Raw genomic sequence first — 18,535 nt, forward strand, 5'->3', positions numbered from 1 at the left:
CTCTCTCTCTCTCTCTCTCTCTCTCTGTCTCTCTCTCTCTCTCTCTCCCTTTCTGTCTCTCCCCTAAGCTCCAGTCCCAGCATCAATAGGATCAACAGGGGATTGGTGGACAATTGCAACTGGATGTCCAAAGGCAGCTTAAACTGAAAGAGTACAATCCAGAACCCTTTCTCTTTCATCCCAACTCACTCCAGCTAGGTATCAAGTAAATAGAGCAAGGGGCCTGGATTCAGGAAGAACTGGGTTCAAATACAACCTCAGACCTTGGGCAAGCCACTTCACTTTTTATTGCCTCAGTTTCCTCAACTGTAAAATGGGGATAATGACAGCACCAACTTCCCAGGGTTGTGAGAATCAAAGGAAAGCTCCTGGCATATAGTAGGTACTATATAAATTCTTATCTCTTCCTTCCTTTTCCCAATTCCTATTTTTGTAAAGAGTAGAACTAGTATTCCAGCCTACAGATTTCCAACCTTGGAATAATCTACAAAAATTTCCTCTTTCTCCCTCACCCCACATATCCAATCAGTTGACAAGTCTTGTGGAGTCTCCCTCCACAATATTTTTCACCCATTCCCCTTTTTCCCACTCACAAAGCCACCACCCTCATTTAGACCCTTACCACATCTCACCTGGAGCCTGGGACTTGGCTTCTCTATCTCTAGTCTCTTCCAACCAAATTGGCCTTCTTACAGTTCCACACATGATACAATACCTGTATCCTAGGTTTGTACAGGCTACCCTCAATCCTGGAATAGACTCCCTCCTTAACTGTGCCTATTAGTGTCAGGCCTGGAGTCAGGAAAACTCAACTTCCTGAGTTCAAATCTGGCCTCAGACACTTACTAGCTGTGTGACCCTAGGCAAGTCACTTACCCCTGCTTGCCTCAGTTTCCTCATCTGTAAAATGAGCTGGAGAAGGAAATAACAAACCACTCCAGTATCTTTGCCAAGAAAACCCCAAATGGGGCCATGAAGAGTTGGACAGGACTGAAAAAACAATTAAACAACAATTAGAACCAATCTCCAGTTTCTTCAGAGTTTGGCTCCCACACTTTTCCTGTCATCTACTTTTGTAACATTTCTCAAATAGAACCCCTTTTCTCTCCTGACACTGCCACCACCCTGATATAGATCCCCTATCACCTCACATCTGCACCACTGCAATAACTTGCTAGTTGGTCTTCCTGCCTCAAGTCTCTCCCCACTAGAATATATTCTCCATGTAGCTGCCAAAGTGGATCTTCCTAAAATGTAAGTCAGACTGTGTCATTTCTCCTACTCCCCGACTCAATCAACTCCAGTGGCTCCCTATTACCCCAAGTATCAAATGTAAAATCCTCCATTGGGCATTCAAAGTCCTTCATAGTCTGGCCCCATCCTACCTTTCTGGTCTTCCTGCATCTTATTTGACCCCATATACTCTGTAATTCAGTGGAATTGACCTCCTAGCTGTTCCTCACACAAGATACTCTATCTCACAACTCTAGTCATTTTTACATGCTTGAAACCCTCTCCCTCCTCATATCTGTCTCCTGGCTTCCCTGGCTGCCTTTGAGTCTCAGCTAAAGTTCTACTTTCTCCAAGAAGCCTTTCTGGTCCTGTTTGTGCCTTCAACAGAGATTATTCCCAACATCCAAATGTTAGCTTGTTTGTACACAGTTGTTTGTATGCTATCTGCCCCATTAGACTGTGACTCTGTCCTTGATGACAGGGACAGTCTTTTGCCTTTCTTTGAATCCCCAGGGTCAGTTGGCATAATGCACTAAACATAGTAGGTGTTTTTTTGTTCTTCAGTCAAGTCCAACCCTTTGTGACTCCATTTTGGGTTTTCTTGGCAAAGATACAGGAGTGGTTTGCCATTTCCTTTTCCAGGGAATCCATTTTGTCAGGCATTCAAAGGTTAAGTGACTTGTCCAGGGTTACAAAGCTAGGAAGTGTCTGTGGCTAGATCTGAACTCAGGTCTTCCTGACTCCAGGCCCACTGCTCTATCCAGTGAGCCACTGGTTGCCTCTAGTGGGTGCTGAATAGTTTTTTTGACTTCAAGATTCCAATTGGCTCAAAAGCCTTCATGCATGCACACACACACAAATTATCCTGTATGCTTATGTATGTACATACTTCCTTCACAGAAGTTAAGTGCCTTGAAGTCGGGGGATGATTCATTTTTGTCTTTGTATACATAGTATCTGGCACTTAGGATCGACGATGTTATGCTGAGATGGGCTTCAGAAGCCATCTGGTCCAATGTACCCTTCTTACAGATAAGGAACTGAGATCTTGGAAAGCTGAGTGACTTACCCAAAGGGTCCTATAGACAATATATGTCAAAGGTAGGACTAGAGCCAGAATTCTTCCACGGCTCTAGAAAGCACTTAGTAGGTACCTAATAAGTTTGTTGACTGATAGCAGACTTGGAAAAAAGACTTGTTGAATTCGACTCATTACTTTGGAGGTGGGGTCAGTTTCCTGTTTAAACAAATCATTTTGTTTCCCATCACCTCCCCCCCTCCAAAAAAAAAAAACAACAATGGGCAAAGGGACCCTTGGGCTGACTAGGTAAGCCGCATATGGGAACAACACCAGTATCCTTCAGGCTTCCTTATAGGAGTGAGGTTCCGCCGAGAGTTCCCTTCCTACAAAACGGAGCCGGGCTTTTCCCAGACTATTTCCAAATTGCCAAAGGCCCAGCAAAGTGGAGTTCCCGGCTCCACAACTTCCTCCTCCCTCCTAGAAGGCTCAGCCGGACGGGCGTTTCCCAGGAGCAGAGAGACCCCGAAAGGGAGTGGGTGGCGAGCACCTGGGCTTGTACTCTGGACTCTGTAGGGGGAAGGGGAGGCAAACAAGAAGGGGCAGTGACCTGACCGAAGGGTTCCCCGAACCTGCCCCAAGTCATTCCTCCCTCGAGCCTTCCTGGTAGTCCCAGATCTCTGTGCACAGCCCCCCGCTCTCCGATTTCCCAAGCGCACAGCCCCCTCTTTCAGCTCTCCAAGGCGCACAGCCCCTGCTCTCCACTCCCCCGGGTTTTGCCACTTCCCGCTCTCAGCTCTCCGGGGCGCACAGTCCACAGTTCTCCGTTCCCCGGGGCGCACCGCTCCAGTTCTCTGCTCTACAGAGCGCATGGACCCCACTTTTAACTATCTCGAGAGAGCTCCCAGCCTGGGCCTTAGCCTAGATTCGATCGCGAAGTGGGGTGGAGGGGACCCTCCTGTCAATCACCCTGTCGTTCGTAGCTCACTCACCCCGGGACCCTGCAGGGGCAAGAGCAGCAGCGCCAGCAGCTGCAGGAGCCGGCGCAGCGGGACCGGCATGGATGCGGGCTCGCCTCTGGCTCCGAGAGGGCAGTGCGGGAGGGTGGGTCAGGGTGGCTAGAACGACGGCAGCACAGCAGCTTCTCCGGTTCAGAGGACACGGGGCTGGCTCACCGGCGGCGACTCCTCCATTCTCGGCCCAATGTGCGCTGTGTCCGGGGAGCTTCTTCCTGTCTGGGCGGAGCCGAGCAGCTACCACCGGCTCCCGCTCCTCCTCCCACTCTTTTTCTCTCCCTCCTACTTATTCCTGGTGCTAGGCATTGCAGCCCCTGGGCCCTTGGGTGGACTGGACAGTCCCCGGTGGCGTGTCGCCGCTGTCAGGCCTCAGTTACTTTTACGGAGAAAGGTTGGGATTAAGACCTTCCTTTCCCTACTGCCACGTAAACAGAGCCAAGTCTTGGCTTGAGCCTTGGGGCAGCTGAATTCAAGGGCGAATTTTCCCCCGAGACTGCATACCTAGGGGTACCTCCAGGAGTTGAATCAATTCTCCATCTGACCTCGGTCTGGGATATATTCCACCCCAGACCCCAGGACTGGTAAGAGCTCTGGCCTAAGACACTTGGGTTCAAATGCTGGCCCTAAATGAAACCAAACTAGCTTTCTGTCAGAAGCTCCCTCAGCCTTGGTTTTTTGAAAAGCAAAATGAGGGAATTTGGACCAGAAGATTTTTACAGTCCCTTCTAGTTCTTATATTCTAGGTTTGCTTTCCTTCTCTCATCTTCGTTTTTTTTTTTTCTCTTCCCTTCTATTTCTTTTCTCCCCTTCTTTCCCTCTCTTCTCTCTCTTCCTCTCCTCTTTCCCCTAGGCTCTAAATCCCAAGATCCTATTGATGCTCCTTTTACTAATTCTGTAATATTCCACCCAGTCCACCCCCATCTACCAGCAACATATTTGGCCCCACTTAATACCTTCCCCCTTAGTCTGACTTGAGTACAATTTGGCTTACGCAATGACTGCTACCCACACTTCTACATAGCAGTCTTCCCTATTCAGTTTCCTCTTTCCTAGGCTTGTTTCCCCATGCGGACTGATGAAGGATATAAATGAGAGCACTAGGCATTTATTGGAAGGAAGAGAGTCAGGTTTAAACTGGAACTGAAGTTGTACTTCTCCCCAACCCTATGCCCTCAGTAACTCCCCCTAAAACTAGGATCAGAGGATTAGAGGTGTGTCTAGAGATGCAAGAAACCTCAACGACCGTCTAGTCCAACCTCATTTTACAGATGAGGAAACTAAGAACTGAGGAGATTAAGAGCATCAATCAGAGTCACATAGCCAGCAAGTATCTGAGGTTGGATTTGAACCCAGATCTTCCTGACTCCAAGTCTCGCACAATGCCTCACTCCCTGACCACTTGAATAAATGAAATGAATGGATGACAAATCCCATTAAAGTGCCTACCATGTTCCAAGCACTGTGCTAGGTGCCAACAACACAAATACAGAAGACAGCTCCTGTCTTTAAAGTGCTGACATTTCTACTAGGGGGAAACAACATATATAGGAGAGAAGAGGCCAGGGAAGGTTTTTGGTCTGGGGAATTGCAGAATAGTGTATGGAGGGGCAGCTAAGGGGCACACCAGACCCTGGAATCGAGAGGACCTGAGTTCAAATCCTACCTCAGACACTTGACACTTAACTAGCTGTGTGACTTTGGGCAAGTCACATAATCCCAATTGCCTTGCCTTCCCCCCTCCAAAAAAAATCCCAACTAGAATAGTGTATGGAACCATAGGACAGTCTATTGTTATGCCTTCCTTGTCATGCCTCATAGCAATGGTAGAATCAGATTAATTACTATTCCCAGAGTAAAGGGGATACAAGAGTAAAGAAAGGATATGCATATTATAGCAGAGAGATGTCAAAATGTCAGGAATGGATAGATGTGAAAAATGATCTGAAGCAGGCTAACTATAGTGGGTTAGGTGAATTTGTATTTACTCACCAAACAGAATAGCTCAGAACCTGGTGGAGCACCAAAACTGGTTTAACTAAAGGTAGAGAGAAACAGGGAAGGGAGAGGAGTAGGGTACCATGGATTGTGGAGATCTGGTCCAAGATACTAGTACAGGTGAGGAGAGGGAGGGGCAACAGTAAGGCAAACTGTAAGATGTCATTTCTTGGCAAACATTAAATGACCACTCAGGTCTCTCTCCTAGTTCTAAATCTATGATTCTATGACACTTTCCTTTTGAGATCTACTATACCATAAGATAACAGCTAGCATGTGTGTGTGTGTATGTGTGTAGCTCTTTAATGTTTGTTTGGTTTTGTTTTTTTTTGCTTTTTGGAGTGTAATTGGGGTTAAGTGACTTGCTCAAGGTCATACAGCTAGTTTTTGTGTTAAGTGTCTGAGGCTGGATCAGGACCCAGGTCCTCCTGACTCCAGGGCCGGTGCTCTATTCACAGCGACACCTAGCTGCCCCCACTCTTTAAAGTTTTGCAAAGCTCTTTATTTCATCCTCACAACAACTCTAGGAGGTGGATGCTAATATTATTCCCATTTTACAGATGAGAAAACTGAGGCAGTCAAATGATAAGTGACTTGTCCAGAGTCATACCACTAATAAATATGAGGCCAAATTCGAACTCGTCTTCCTGACTTCAGGTCTAGGACTCTACCCATTCTATCCACCTAGCTGCCCACATCTAATAGGTAACTAACTACATCAAGTTACAATGTAGTCCATGAAATATTTAAAACCACAAGAAGGCTTCTGATGCTAATTCTCCTCTGTGGAGGACTTATGGATGAGAATCAGAAAGGAAAATGGTCAAAGATGTATTGCATTCTGACCCTGTGAAGGGAACACATACACCAAGTTTGCTAGCAAACTCTACAATTGGGAGACAGATCTTTTTCTTTCATGGTTGTTTGGAGCATTTTCTCTATCAGTCGTTTTTCTACTTCCCCAACTCAGGCCAGCCAACTCAATTCCACAAACATGAACCACTGACATGGGGGCCCAATGTCATGAGAATGGGATATAGACGGAGTCAAACTTCTAGTCAGCTCCTGAACTACCTGTGTGACCTTGAGCCTATCACAGTTTCCTTAGCTATATAACGAGGGGGTTGAGTAATCTCAAAGTTCACTTCTACCTTCAAATTCCATGGTCCTTCACCAGAGATCATAAATGAGAAATAATAATACAAAACTAACCATATGTATTGTGTGAGATTTGTTTATGTGACATTTGTACAGGTTCTGGAGATGTCATGTGTAGTCACACTTCTGTCTGAGACTAGTAGGTTGTAGCTATTCCCTTGCAGGGTTTACTGAAGGACTGGCTTTCATCAAATTATTACAGACAACAAAGAACAGATGACAGTTTGGATCTCTAGGAAGGAGTTCTACATTTGTTAAGTGACTAGGTTAGAACAGAAAGAAAGGTCACTGGTACACTAAAAATATTCATAGAAGTATTTCTTGTGGTAGTAAAGATTTTGAAACAAAGGAGGTGCCCATCAATTGGGGACCATCTAAACAAATTATGGGATGTGATTATAATGTATTATCACTGAGACATAAGAAATGATGAATATGAAGAATTCAGAAAAACATGAGAAGACATATGCGCTAAAGCAGAGTGAAATAAACAGAACCAGGAAAAAATATACACATGATGACAATGACAAATGGAAACAACAGAAACAAAAAAGAAATTAATGATGTATAATTATAAGGACAAAGCTTGACCCTAATGAAGAGAAGAGAAAATGCACCTTCTTCCCTTTTTAGAATGATAGGGGTCTTGCAAATACCGTTTGACATAATGTATTGTTTAGCTTAACTGAATTGTATTTTCTTTTCTTTTCCTTTTTTCACTCTTTGTTTCAGAGGATGGTTTTCTGAGAAGGAAGAGCAGGAAGGGGTATATTTGAAAATGGAGTTTCCTTCTCCTTCCATTTCCTTCTCCAACTCATTTTACAGATGAGGAAACTGAGGCAAGCAAGATTAAGTGACCTGCCCAGGAAATACCTGAGACCACATTTGAACTCAAGAAGATGAGCACTCTATATACACTGGTATCACCTAGCTGCTATTTGGAAATGAAGGTCATATAAAAACAAAAGATAGCAATACTAAAATTTTTTTGCTTTTTTTGGAGGAGGAAGGCAGGGCAGTTGGGGTTAAGTGACTTGCCCAAGGTCACACGGCTAGTAAGTGTTAAGTGTCTAAGGTTCGATTTGAACTCAGGTCCTCCTGACTCCAGGGCCAGTGACTCTATTCACTGCTCTACCTAGCTGCCCCAATACTAATTTTTTTAATCTGTAAAAAAAGAAGTGGTATTTGCAAATCAGTTGAAAAAATCAGAAAGTGGTACTTGTACCCTCTATTTTTACCTTGTCAGGTGGGTTACGTGAGATTCCCAGGACACTGGGGTCATAAGGAGGTGGAATTGGGGAAGATAATTTAAAAATATGGAGACTTGATCAAATGTCCAACATATCCACATCATGGATCAATTTAGATGCACCTATAAAGAACAGAGGTACCCAAATCAAATTATAATCTATATAGAGCTTCTGATGACTACTCTTCCTCCCTCCTGATAAACCCAGAACACCAATTAAGAGTAAAATACATCTAAGCAAACATGAGGTCTGTGGTTACACTCATTTTAATAAGAGTTTGCAAGCAAGGATATATGTAAATGGAGACCCTGGCACAGTGTAGAATTGCTTTTAGATGACTTTAAGTGACTAAGCTCCATGTGCTAACAGGGAATCTCATCATTCCTGAGCAATCCAGTCATATATACCTAGAGAAACCTGAAGCAAACAAGCTGGAAGTTAATTTTTTAATTATTACCTTGCCCGGCGTGCAAGCTGAGAACAAGACCCCATGAGGTCAGAGTGTGATACTCAAAGAGAAATGGGAATGACGTGGATCCCTACAACCTTCTCTCCCTCCCGGTCACTATCCCACCACATCTACCTTTGTTTTGGGTTTTTGTTGTTGTTTTTTCCCCCTCCTTAAAAAGATGTCTGAGAGAACTTTCTCCTTAGGAAATCTAGTAGCTCTTTTCGGATTAAAATGTCACTGTGACCTGACCATAAGCACCACAGATGGAGCACAAAAGGGAGTGTTGCCTCAGCCAAAGTCATAAATCAGATTTAAATATTTGGGAAAGAAAATGCTGAATAATAGAGTCTTCATCAGGTGAATTAAAGTTGGCCTAGCGTGATTTGTCTGGATGGGCAGATTTCTACAGTGTTAGACATTCTTAGAGAATCAGTAGGTAGAATAAGAAGAGATAATGAGCACAAATGTTCAACCACTCATATTTCCATGCCCTATCTCCCAACCCCTACTATTGACTGATTCATTGCCTAAATTGGGAGGAAAGTCTCCTGGGTCCTCGGCTGCTTTCCTGGCCTTTTCATATACAAATGAATTACTCAAAGCTTCATATCCCTTTAGAAAGTAAGAATGAACCAACTCAAAATTTTAAATCATTTACTAGGTATAAAACAATCCACTAAATTATGAGAACTTGCCCCTTATAAGCAAAAATGCAGTTTGAATGGGATGGGATATACCTTTTCATCAGAATTTCTTAACTACCCACCAGAACTGCTCTTATACCAAAGCTTCACTTTCCTAGGTAACTTATGGGTTTTTGCAGGCAATGATTTTGTTGTTGTTCAATCCCTTCAGTCTTGCCTGACTCTTTGTGACCCCATTTGGGGTTTTCTTGGCAGAGATACTGGAGAGATTTGCCATTTCCTTCTCCAACTCATTTTACAGATGAGGAAACTGAGACAGAGAGTGAAGTGACTTGCATAGGGTCACATGGCTAAGTGTCTTGGCCACATTTGAACTCAGGTCTCCCTCCACTGCGCCACCTAGCACCCTTGGTAGGTACTGCATTTCAATACAGAGGATCATACTCCTAACCCTATCCCAAAGTCACAATGTTGCCTCCTAGTACTCAAGCCAAATCATAACCTATTGTATAGTTATTGAGTAACACAGCTCCTCCTTAACTCTGGAATCCCTTGATATGGGCAGGCAACTGTGCCTGCAGCAAATTTAGTGGAACAGAAAGTATGGGAGATGTAAAGGAGAACCATCACATAGAAGACACTCCTCCAATAAATATCATCTCCTTGGAAGGGTTGGCCTGACCCTTTGAGAATGTCACGATGCACCCCATGCCTTGAAGCTCCTGAAAGGAAACCATCACAACAAAGATATACACTGATTCTGGCACATGGGGAAGGTGCTATGTGTGTTATTGATGACTCTGATTCAGTGTCAGATATTTGAATTCTAAGCAGGTATGTTGTTCTTTATCCTTTGTTTTCAAAGAGGACCGATGACATCACAGGAAGATGCCTTGACTTGAGAAAGAATTGAATTTAATTGAGGCAGAAATGTACAAAGTCCTCAGCCTCACTCTCTCTTCCAGACTCATTGAAGTCCAGTGGCAAGACAAAAGTCAGGATGACTGGTGAAGGCGTGGGATTAGTGGATGACCTTAGCATCTTTGTTGTCTGACCAAGCTCTAAGCTTTCCATGGTGCCTGCTTCAGCAGCCTTCATGGTCATTGGAACAATTTATTCTCATCTGCTCATTCCAGTGGGGGAAATCTTCAGATGCTTGGGGTAGACATACCCCTACTTCCCTAACAGGTTTGAGGCCTTTCAATTACCCTCAACCTCACTTACTTATTTTCCAACACAATAGGAATTCAGTTAGACTATTGTAGGCAAAGCCTGACTTAGGGCAGTGTGGTAGTTCAGATTTAAATTAGAAAGAAACAATATGCTTATAAATTATCTAACACCTAACTGTAATGCCAAGCAAAGGCAACTTCCCAAGGTTCAAAATACCAGCATAGGTGCTCTCCATTTTATTCAGTGAAAAATTAAGAACAGAGAAAATCAAAATATAGCATAATTCAAAATGCAGCATTCATCAAGTATAATTCAGTAATCTCCAAGTACAACTCCACCCCTGGACATTATAATTCATTTAGTCAATCACAAAGCCCCTCTTCTCAAATGGAGATTAGTTTCCAATCATTAGTAAAGTACATTCATTTGTTCAATCACAGAGCACAAAAAAGTCAAAAGTTCCCCACCCTTGGATCACAACTGTATCTACCTCAGAGTTACAACAAGCTTAAGCACAGCATTTAATACCCAAAGAGAGGTCTTTTCTTCATCTTGACCTGAGGCAAGTTCTCAGCAATCTTTGTTCCTGGGGAGACAAAGCTTAGCAAGACCACAAGATACATTGCCACTGTCTTCATTAATTCATTCTCTGTCTGCAGAACAGTCCTAGGACCCCTGAAAACATTAGCAAAACCCTCTTCCAGGATTTCTGTAAACATACAACAAGAAAATCCTTCTTCAAAGCTTCTCACCAACAGCAAGGTTCCAGGACCTCTGCAACAACAGCATTGTCCTTCACCAGTGGACAGAATTCACTCTCTGTCTGCAGGACAGTCTCAGGAGCTCTGGACCAACAGCAAGGTTCCAGCTCCTCTGCAACAACAGGACTGTGGACAAATCTGGCAAAACAACATCAAAACAGACAGACAAAGTACCAGCATAACAGCCATGTCTCCTCAGTCCTTGGCAGCTCTGGGTGGCAGCTCTCAAAAGTCCTGGGCATTCAAACTGGCCCTCAGCAATCCTCTCCATCTCTCTCTGCCTCCAAGGTGCTGCTTCCAAAAAGTTTTTCTGCCTCTCTCTTTGCTTGTGTCTCTCTAAATTTACATCACCAGCTCCTCCCAGTTCAGCACTCTCTTTTCCCATCAACAAGTCCATCCCACAAGTGGGATTCACAAGCTCTGGGTTTTAACACAATCAATCCAAAACCAAACCAATACAGGGGGATCTTTAAATTCCATTACTATTATACTAACAAAAAGAAGCTTACCTATCCATAGCATGGAAAGGATACTTAGCAAAGATAGAGCATTGGGTTCCAGTAGAAGTAGTTCCTGTTATCTCCATATATAAATGCATCGGGTCAATAGTGTATAATTCTGTTTGTCCTTCATACTCAAAAAAGACCAATGACATCATGATGTTGGGGTCAGGGTTCAACTGTGGCTGATCAGGTCAATACTAGCTCAGAAGACTCTACCATAGGTCAGGCAAAAATAGTCCATAAGAACATCTGGAATGGAGACATCTCTAAATTTGCACATCTCATGTTTGTTTTGAGCTATTGCAATTCTGCTTTGCTCATAGAGCACAGCACTTTCTCTGATGTGGGCATGCCATGCTGTGTGGTCCTGTGCCAATGTCTTCCATATCTCATAAGTAATTCCAAAGTTCTTCTGAGGGACCTTGAGAATGTCCTTTTTTAAAAAAAAGTTACTTGTTTTATTCTAAACTTAAGAAATAAAACAAGCATTTCCATAACATAGTAGAAATAAAAGATGATTGCATGTAAAACTGCAAATCTATTGTGAACAACTTGGTATTCCTTCTAAATGTATAGTAAAGCTACATGTAACTGTTTTTCTTTTTATCTTCTCTCCCCACCCTAGAGATGACTATCATTAGACATACATACACACACATATAGAATATATAAAATCATTCTATTCATACTTCCATTTATCGGTTTTTTCTCTGGATGCAGATGGTATCTTCTTTCATAGGCCCTTTGTAGTTAATTTAAGTATTTGTAATAATTTATAAAAGATTCTGGAGTGGTTTGCCATTTTATTCTCCAGCTCATTTTACAGATGAGGAAAATGAGGCAAACAGGGTGAAGTGACTTGCTCAGGGTCACACAGCTAGTAAGTGTCTGAGGGCACATTTGAACTCAAGAAGATAAGTCTTTTTGCCTCCAGGCTCAGTGCTCTGTCCACTGCACCACTGAGTCCCAAAGGACTGAGTCCCAAATCTTAACAATCTTATCCATGTTGGGTGGCAATGCCAAATCTTTACAATTCACATCAGCTCTCCTAATGTAAAACTGTGTCACAGAGCAGGAGTAGCACATCACGGTGATAATACAGATGATAACTCTTAGGGCACAGGTACCAGTTCTCAACATGGGTCAGGGTCATCTGTAGAGAGGTGGCTGAGAGACAAAGACCCTCATGCATGTAGCCTGTCCTGCTGCCAATCTCACTCCCTAGGCTTTCTTGGTACCATCATCTTCGAAGTAAGTGTTCCTCAGCTCCTCAGCCAGGATGTCCCTTTCCCTTAGACCCCCATGGGAGCTCATACAAAATTTCTATCCCTTTAGAAGCCCAACCTTGGTCTTAAAGGGAATAATGACAAAGCTGTTATTTAGCAGGAGGGCAAATCTCTTTCTGCAAGATGGAGGGAAAAGGTCATTTTTCTGATTGGGAACAGGTCAAAGATTAAATGTTCAAATTGGCATGAGGGGCCCTATCGGGTAGAAATCGCTGCCTCATATTTAAGTAGGAGGATCACATGGTTCCACATCCAGCACTGCACGACATTGCAGCTCCCGTGTCCAGACTTGCAACACGCCCACTTCCCAACCTCTTCCAGGCTACAGTCTGGTTGTTTCGTTCAGTAGAGGGCATAAAATGCTCTGATATTTGCTAACACATCCTATAAACAATTATATGTGGTGGGAGGCATCCTCCCCAAAGAAGAATCTATATAATTTTCCAGTCCTGTTCTTTCTAGGTCTCAAACCACTCAGCCACAAACATGGCCACCACCAGGTAGGAGAACAGATAAAAATCTTATTTTCCAGGTTCTCTCACAGACCACTTGTGTGGCTGTAATGGGAATGTAAATTTTTAAGATCTTCCCTGCCCCTAGGCTAAAGTACACCTGGAGCCTGGGGTGGGAGGCTTGTTTTTCAATAGATACTTTTTGATTGGCTAGTGGGTCAATAAGATTGTTACATTCTCTGAGTCAGGAGAAGGCTATATAAGCCCTGATGTGTAGCTTTGTTTTGGGGCTCACTTTGAGAAATGTTCTATGATTTGATCAGATGAAACTCTGGGAAGCCGTTGTCCAGGGTCCCCCGGCTTTGAAACCCAGATGTTGATTTGGTATGGCTGTAATGGTTGGACAGTTTGGAAATCTGTCTACTTGATCTGTTTCTCTGTCTTGATAATTCTGTCTGTATATTCTGAAGTTTGGGGTGCTGACCTCTTTCCCCTGAACTAGGTAAAGATACATGTTTGACTGATTAAAGTAAGCTTGTTAACCCATTTTGAGTTGCTTTCCTTTATCAAAGCAGATCTAAGAACCTGTGGTGGCAGCGACCCTGGGGATGTGAAACCCATTAGGAGGACTTGCTAGGACTGTCCTTCTTGGGGCATCCCAGATTCCTGGATTAAGAACCACCAAAGTTCAGTCATCTGCCTTTCTTTCAGGAGATAGAAATGTTGTTGAACCAGGCAGAACAGGAACCAGATCCTCATAGGCAGAGGACATGGGGCTAGCAGAGAAGAATTCACTTACCCTACATTTGCTTCAGTTTCCTCAACTGTAAAATGCTCATAGTAAGGTCACCTTCCTCACAGAACTACTATGAGGATCATATGATCTAATATCTGTAGAAAGTACTTAGTACTATGCCTGGAACATAGTAGGTGCTATATAAATACTTATTTTCTTTCTTCTGTTCCCCTGGAGGCAGGTAGTAGCTCAGTGCATAGAGCACTGGGCCTCAGTTAGAGACTTGAATTCAAATCCCACCTTAGACACTTACTTACTAGCTGTGTGACCCTAAATAAGTCACTTAACTTCTGTTTGCCTTAATCCACTGGAGAAGGAAATGGCAAACCACTCCAGTATCTTTGCCAATAAACCCCCCTTAGGCAGAATGGTCCACAGGGTCACAAGGAATCGGACATGACTGAATGACAATAACCCTTGCCCTAATGTCTGAAATTCTCTCAGAGTTTAGGGAACACAGTCCTACCCTGATCTCTACACACTCCATCCCAAACCTTTTTGATAGAATTCCAAGAGGTGAGTGACAGGGGTAAATACAATTAATTCAAATGTATCTTGAGCCCCTCAATAGCGCCTTCTCTACCAAAAAACTAGGCAAGAGCCTTGAGTCAAATAGTAATAGGAGGATTAAGGAGCAGACTCATTTTTAAGCCTTCCGCTGACTCTGTACACAAAGAAACAGAGTTTAATTTAGTGGAGAAGGGAGTTCTTTCCTGCACTCCTAGGTGAGGACATCTAACCATGGCCGGGACAGTTTTCATGTTGCCATCTCCCAGAAACCACACGTAAAGTTCTTGGCAAACCTCAAAGCACTAAATATTAGTGCTTATTGTTGCTACTCCCTCTCCTGTTCCTGTTGCCACCACCCCCACTCCCACCACCACTGACATGGTGCCGGCCAGGGCTTCTCCATCACACCTCCTCTATTAGAGCTATTGCTCTACTCCAGTCTCACGGCCATTGGCCTTCGAAGCTCCAGGCTTCTTATACAGATGGCCTTTTTTTTGCCTCTGAAGTTTCCATTTGATCTTCCTCTACTATGCTACTGCTGTCTTCTACTATATGAGGCTATGGCTGCTCTAACTTCTTGAGAGGATAGGATCCCTTTTCTATGAGACTCCTAGGCCAAGGAGCCTTGGTATCATATGTACAAAAAAGCCCCAGACAGCCCTCAAAGTCTGCTTTTTACATCTAAGGAAAGTCCTCTAGATCTTACTCCTGATTGTGCTGGGGTCTCTTTTCATGCCCCTGGCAGTTAACATCTGAGGCATGCTAATGGCCTTGGGTTTTCACAGGCATCTTTTGCCCTCTATTCCTGCCTTGTTATATATGTTGCCTTGTCAGTCCTGATAGACTGTTATTTTCTTTCTTTTTTAATTTTCCTTTGGAGGGGGAAGGTAGGGCAATTGGGGTTAAGTGACTTGCCCATGGTCACATGGCTAGTTTTGTGTTAAGTGTCTGAGGCTGGATTTGAACTCAGGTCCTCCTGGCTCCACGACCGATGCTCTATTCACTGCATCACCTAGCTGTCCTGACTGTAATTTTCCTGAGGGCAGGGACAATTAACAATTTTTGTATCTCTCACAGCCTCTAACATTGTGTTTTTCACATTAGCCATTCATAATAAACAGTTGTTTTCCATTATCATTCTTGCTCCTCCCATAACTAATTGTATCAAGACAGGCAAATTCAAAATACCAATCAAGAGCAGGATAGGGTTATGATAAGATGGGAGACCAACATCAGTTACAAACTAATATAAATGGAGATGCTTTTAGTGATGGTTTTGAAACCTTTTCTCACTAATGAAGGGTAGCCAGGTGGTGCAGTGGATAGATACAGTTTTGGACCTGAAGTCAGGAGGATTTGAATTCAAATCTGATCTCAGACACTTACTAGCTGTGTGACCCTGGGCAAGTTTTCCTTAGTTCCTCATCTGCAAAATGGGCTGGACAAGGAAATAGCAAACTACTCCAGGATTACTGCCAAGAAAACCCCAAATCAGGTCAAGAAAAGTCAGACACAACTGAAAATGACTTGAGAATAATTTACTAGTGAAGAAGAGGGCCTTGTCTGGGACCTTGAGGGCAGAAATGACATCTTATTTACTTATTTTTTCCACTGTCTATTATAGCACATTACACAGAATTGTTGCTTAATAAAGGTTTGTTGAATGAATGAATGACAACTCCAAATAAAAAAATGTAGATATATTTTTGGAAGTATTTTTAAATAACATTCACTAAAGTCAGAGTATTTTATCACTAGTGGAATGGAGGTTTCCCTCTTCCTGGCAACATAAATTCTACATTGAGTTCAGTATAGTTTGAGGAAAGGAGAGAAAGATGCTGACTATGTTTTTCATTGCATGAACCTCATTTTATCTTAGCAAATCTCACCCTCTAGTGGGAGCTATCATGCTACTTTGAAAAAAAAATAAACAAAAAAAATCTATTAAAGAGACTAAAAGGGACTTAGAAGTCATCAAGATTAATCTGTAATTATTTCTAGGAAGAGATTGTCAATGAAGCATAGTCAGAGACTGGTGTTCCCTGAAGAGGAAGGCTTCAAAGACCATTTAAAGCCAAATTGGAAAGGAAAGTAAGAGGCAGAAAGAAGAGGCAGGAAGAGATACATATAAACATGGTTCCATCACAATAAAATGGATCCCACTTTTTTCAGTAATGTTACCACTAGTCCTGGAAGTGCTTCACTGACAACCAGGGAAGGGGTGGGGTTGGGGGTTATGTAGAGCTCAGAGGCAAGAGTTGAGTCTTCAACAACTTGGATTCTTGGAGTTGGATTCTTCTCACTGAGCCCTGGGTAATTATAAAGAGCAATATTGCCCTGAAGAAGAAATGAGAAAATGTATCTCTCTCCTTCCAGTGGAGAAGTGGGGGACAAAGAGTGTGACATACACTGCCACATGGGGTCATTGAGTCAATTGGCTTCTGCTTAACTAGTTTTTTCTTTTTCTTTTTTACAATGGGAGAGGAGAAGGGAAAGGGATGATTAGTTGTCATCCTTCGTGCCCTAAGAGGACCAACATGACATCACTACGTTGGAATTGAGGCACAGTGTGTCCCACTGTGGCTGATCAGACCAGTCCAGGCTCAAAAGACTCTGCCGCAGGTCAGGCACAAATAGTCCATGTGAACATGTGGAGCGGAGATGGCTCCACATTGGCTCGTCTCATGTTTCTTTTGAGCTATTGCAATTCCTCTTTGCTTACAGAGCACAGTGCCTTCTCTGATGAGGGAACACCATGCTGGGAGTCCTGTGCCAGTGTCTCCCATGTCTCACAATCAATTCCAAAGTTCTTCAGGGAGACCTTGAGAATGTCCTTGTATTGCTTCTTCTGATTTCCAGGCGAGCACTTACTTGCCTTGTGTGAGTTCTCTGTAAAATAGTCTTTTAGTCAAATGTACATTTGGCATTCAAACAAGGTGGCCAGCCCACTGGAGTCGTGCTCGCTGAAGTAGAGTTTGAATGCCTGGCACTTTAGTTCAAGAAAGGACCTCAGTGTCTGGTATCTTATCCTGGCAGGTGATCTTCAGAATCTTCCTTAGACAATTTAAATGGAAGTGATCCAATTTCCTGGCATGATGCTGGTAGACTGTCCAGGTTTCACAGGCATACAACAATAAGGTTAGTGCAAGGACCCTATAGACCTTCACTATGAAATGCAGTATAATACCTCCTCTCCTCTCTCCCACATTTTCCTCCAGAACCTTCCAAACACTAAGCCAGCTCTGGCAATGTGTACATCAATCTCACTACCTATGTGTAGCTCCCTGGAATGTATACTGACAAAGTAAGTGAGCATCTGCACAGCATTCAAAATTTCTCCACTTGCTGTAACCGATGGTTCCACATATGGACAGTGCAATGCTGGCAGATGGAGAACCTCTGGCTACTTGGTGTTAATTATTAGGCCAAAATCAGCACAAGCAGCAGAGAATCCATCCACACATTGCTCCATCTCTGCCTCAGAGGCTGCATTGAGCTCACAATCATCTTTGAACAGAAAAGCACACCCCAACTCTCCCTCCTCTCCATTTTTACAATGGGAACAGGAAAAGAAAGAAATAAGCATGTGCATAAGCGTAGGGCCTACTATGTGTCAGGAATTTTTTTACAAATATTATTTCCTTTGATCCTCACTACAATCCTGAAAGATAGGTGCTATTTTTATCCCCATTTTACAGTTGGGAAAAAGGAGACAAATAGCAAACAGGGTTAAGTGACTTGCCCAGGGTCACACAATTAGTTTAAGTTTCTGAGTCCACATTTTAACTCAGGACTTCCTGACTCCAAGCCTAGTTCTTTCTCCAATGTCAGCAAATTCCTAAAATGGGAGGCTCACTAGGGGTGTAGGAGGTTAGAGAGAAAGAGAGGTAAATCTGGAAATAACTGTTACATAAAAACAAAAGACATCAATACAACTTACTACATTTTTTAAAAAGCATAATTCTTTTCCTTCTAGTGATTAAGGAAAATAAAACTGTAAAAACACTTAAACCATTTTATTTGTATATGAATTGATATTTCTGTTCTAAAATAATTGGATTTGAAAATTCAATAGAATTCTATTATAAATATGCTCTCTTGTATTTTATAGCAGATCTTTTCATTATAACACAGAGAGCCTACACTGCCTTGTTCCCTAACAGCAGCATCAAAATGAAGCTCTATCATAAGCTAACTTGATTTTGAGAAAGTACAGAAAAGGAAGATATTCTCATGAAACTGGGGAGTTAAGCAAGGGGTTCACTCTATGCCACTAGAGCAGTTGGCAG

At 43.0% G+C, this 18,535-nt stretch overlaps 1 protein-coding gene and 1 long non-coding RNA gene across 3 annotated transcripts in view; one reads left to right on the top strand and one right to left on the bottom strand.

Moving 5' to 3' along the window:
- ERN1 (endoplasmic reticulum to nucleus signaling 1) overlaps window positions 1–3,461 on the bottom strand; it is a 138,043-nt gene extending 134,582 nt beyond the window's left edge. Inside the window, exon 1 of one of the 2 annotated variants that reach the window (XM_069076285.1) lies at window positions 3,244–3,461. In XM_069076285.1, the coding sequence (XP_068932386.1) occupies window positions 3,244–3,312 (69 nt within the window). In that variant the 5' untranslated portion in view covers window positions 3,313–3,461. The remainder of the gene's footprint in view (window positions 1–3,243) is intronic. The other variant, XM_069076286.1, reaches the window with a different exon arrangement.
- Window positions 3,462–3,518: 57 nt separating this feature from the next.
- On the top strand, window positions 3,519–7,403 carry LOC138152470 (uncharacterized). The gene is made up of 2 exons (XR_011166110.1): window positions 3,519–3,848; window positions 7,153–7,403. It is a non-coding gene; the product is annotated as an uncharacterized lncRNA (long non-coding RNA).
- The last annotated feature ends 11,132 nt before the right edge of the window (window positions 7,404–18,535 follow it).

This window comes from Petaurus breviceps, unplaced genomic scaffold (genome assembly GCF_028583685.1).
Source record: "Petaurus breviceps papuanus isolate PSGF00001 unplaced genomic scaffold, PetGlider_PUasm1.0 90925, whole genome shotgun sequence".
NCBI classification, from domain to species: domain Eukaryota; kingdom Metazoa; phylum Chordata; class Mammalia; order Diprotodontia; family Petauridae; genus Petaurus; species Petaurus breviceps.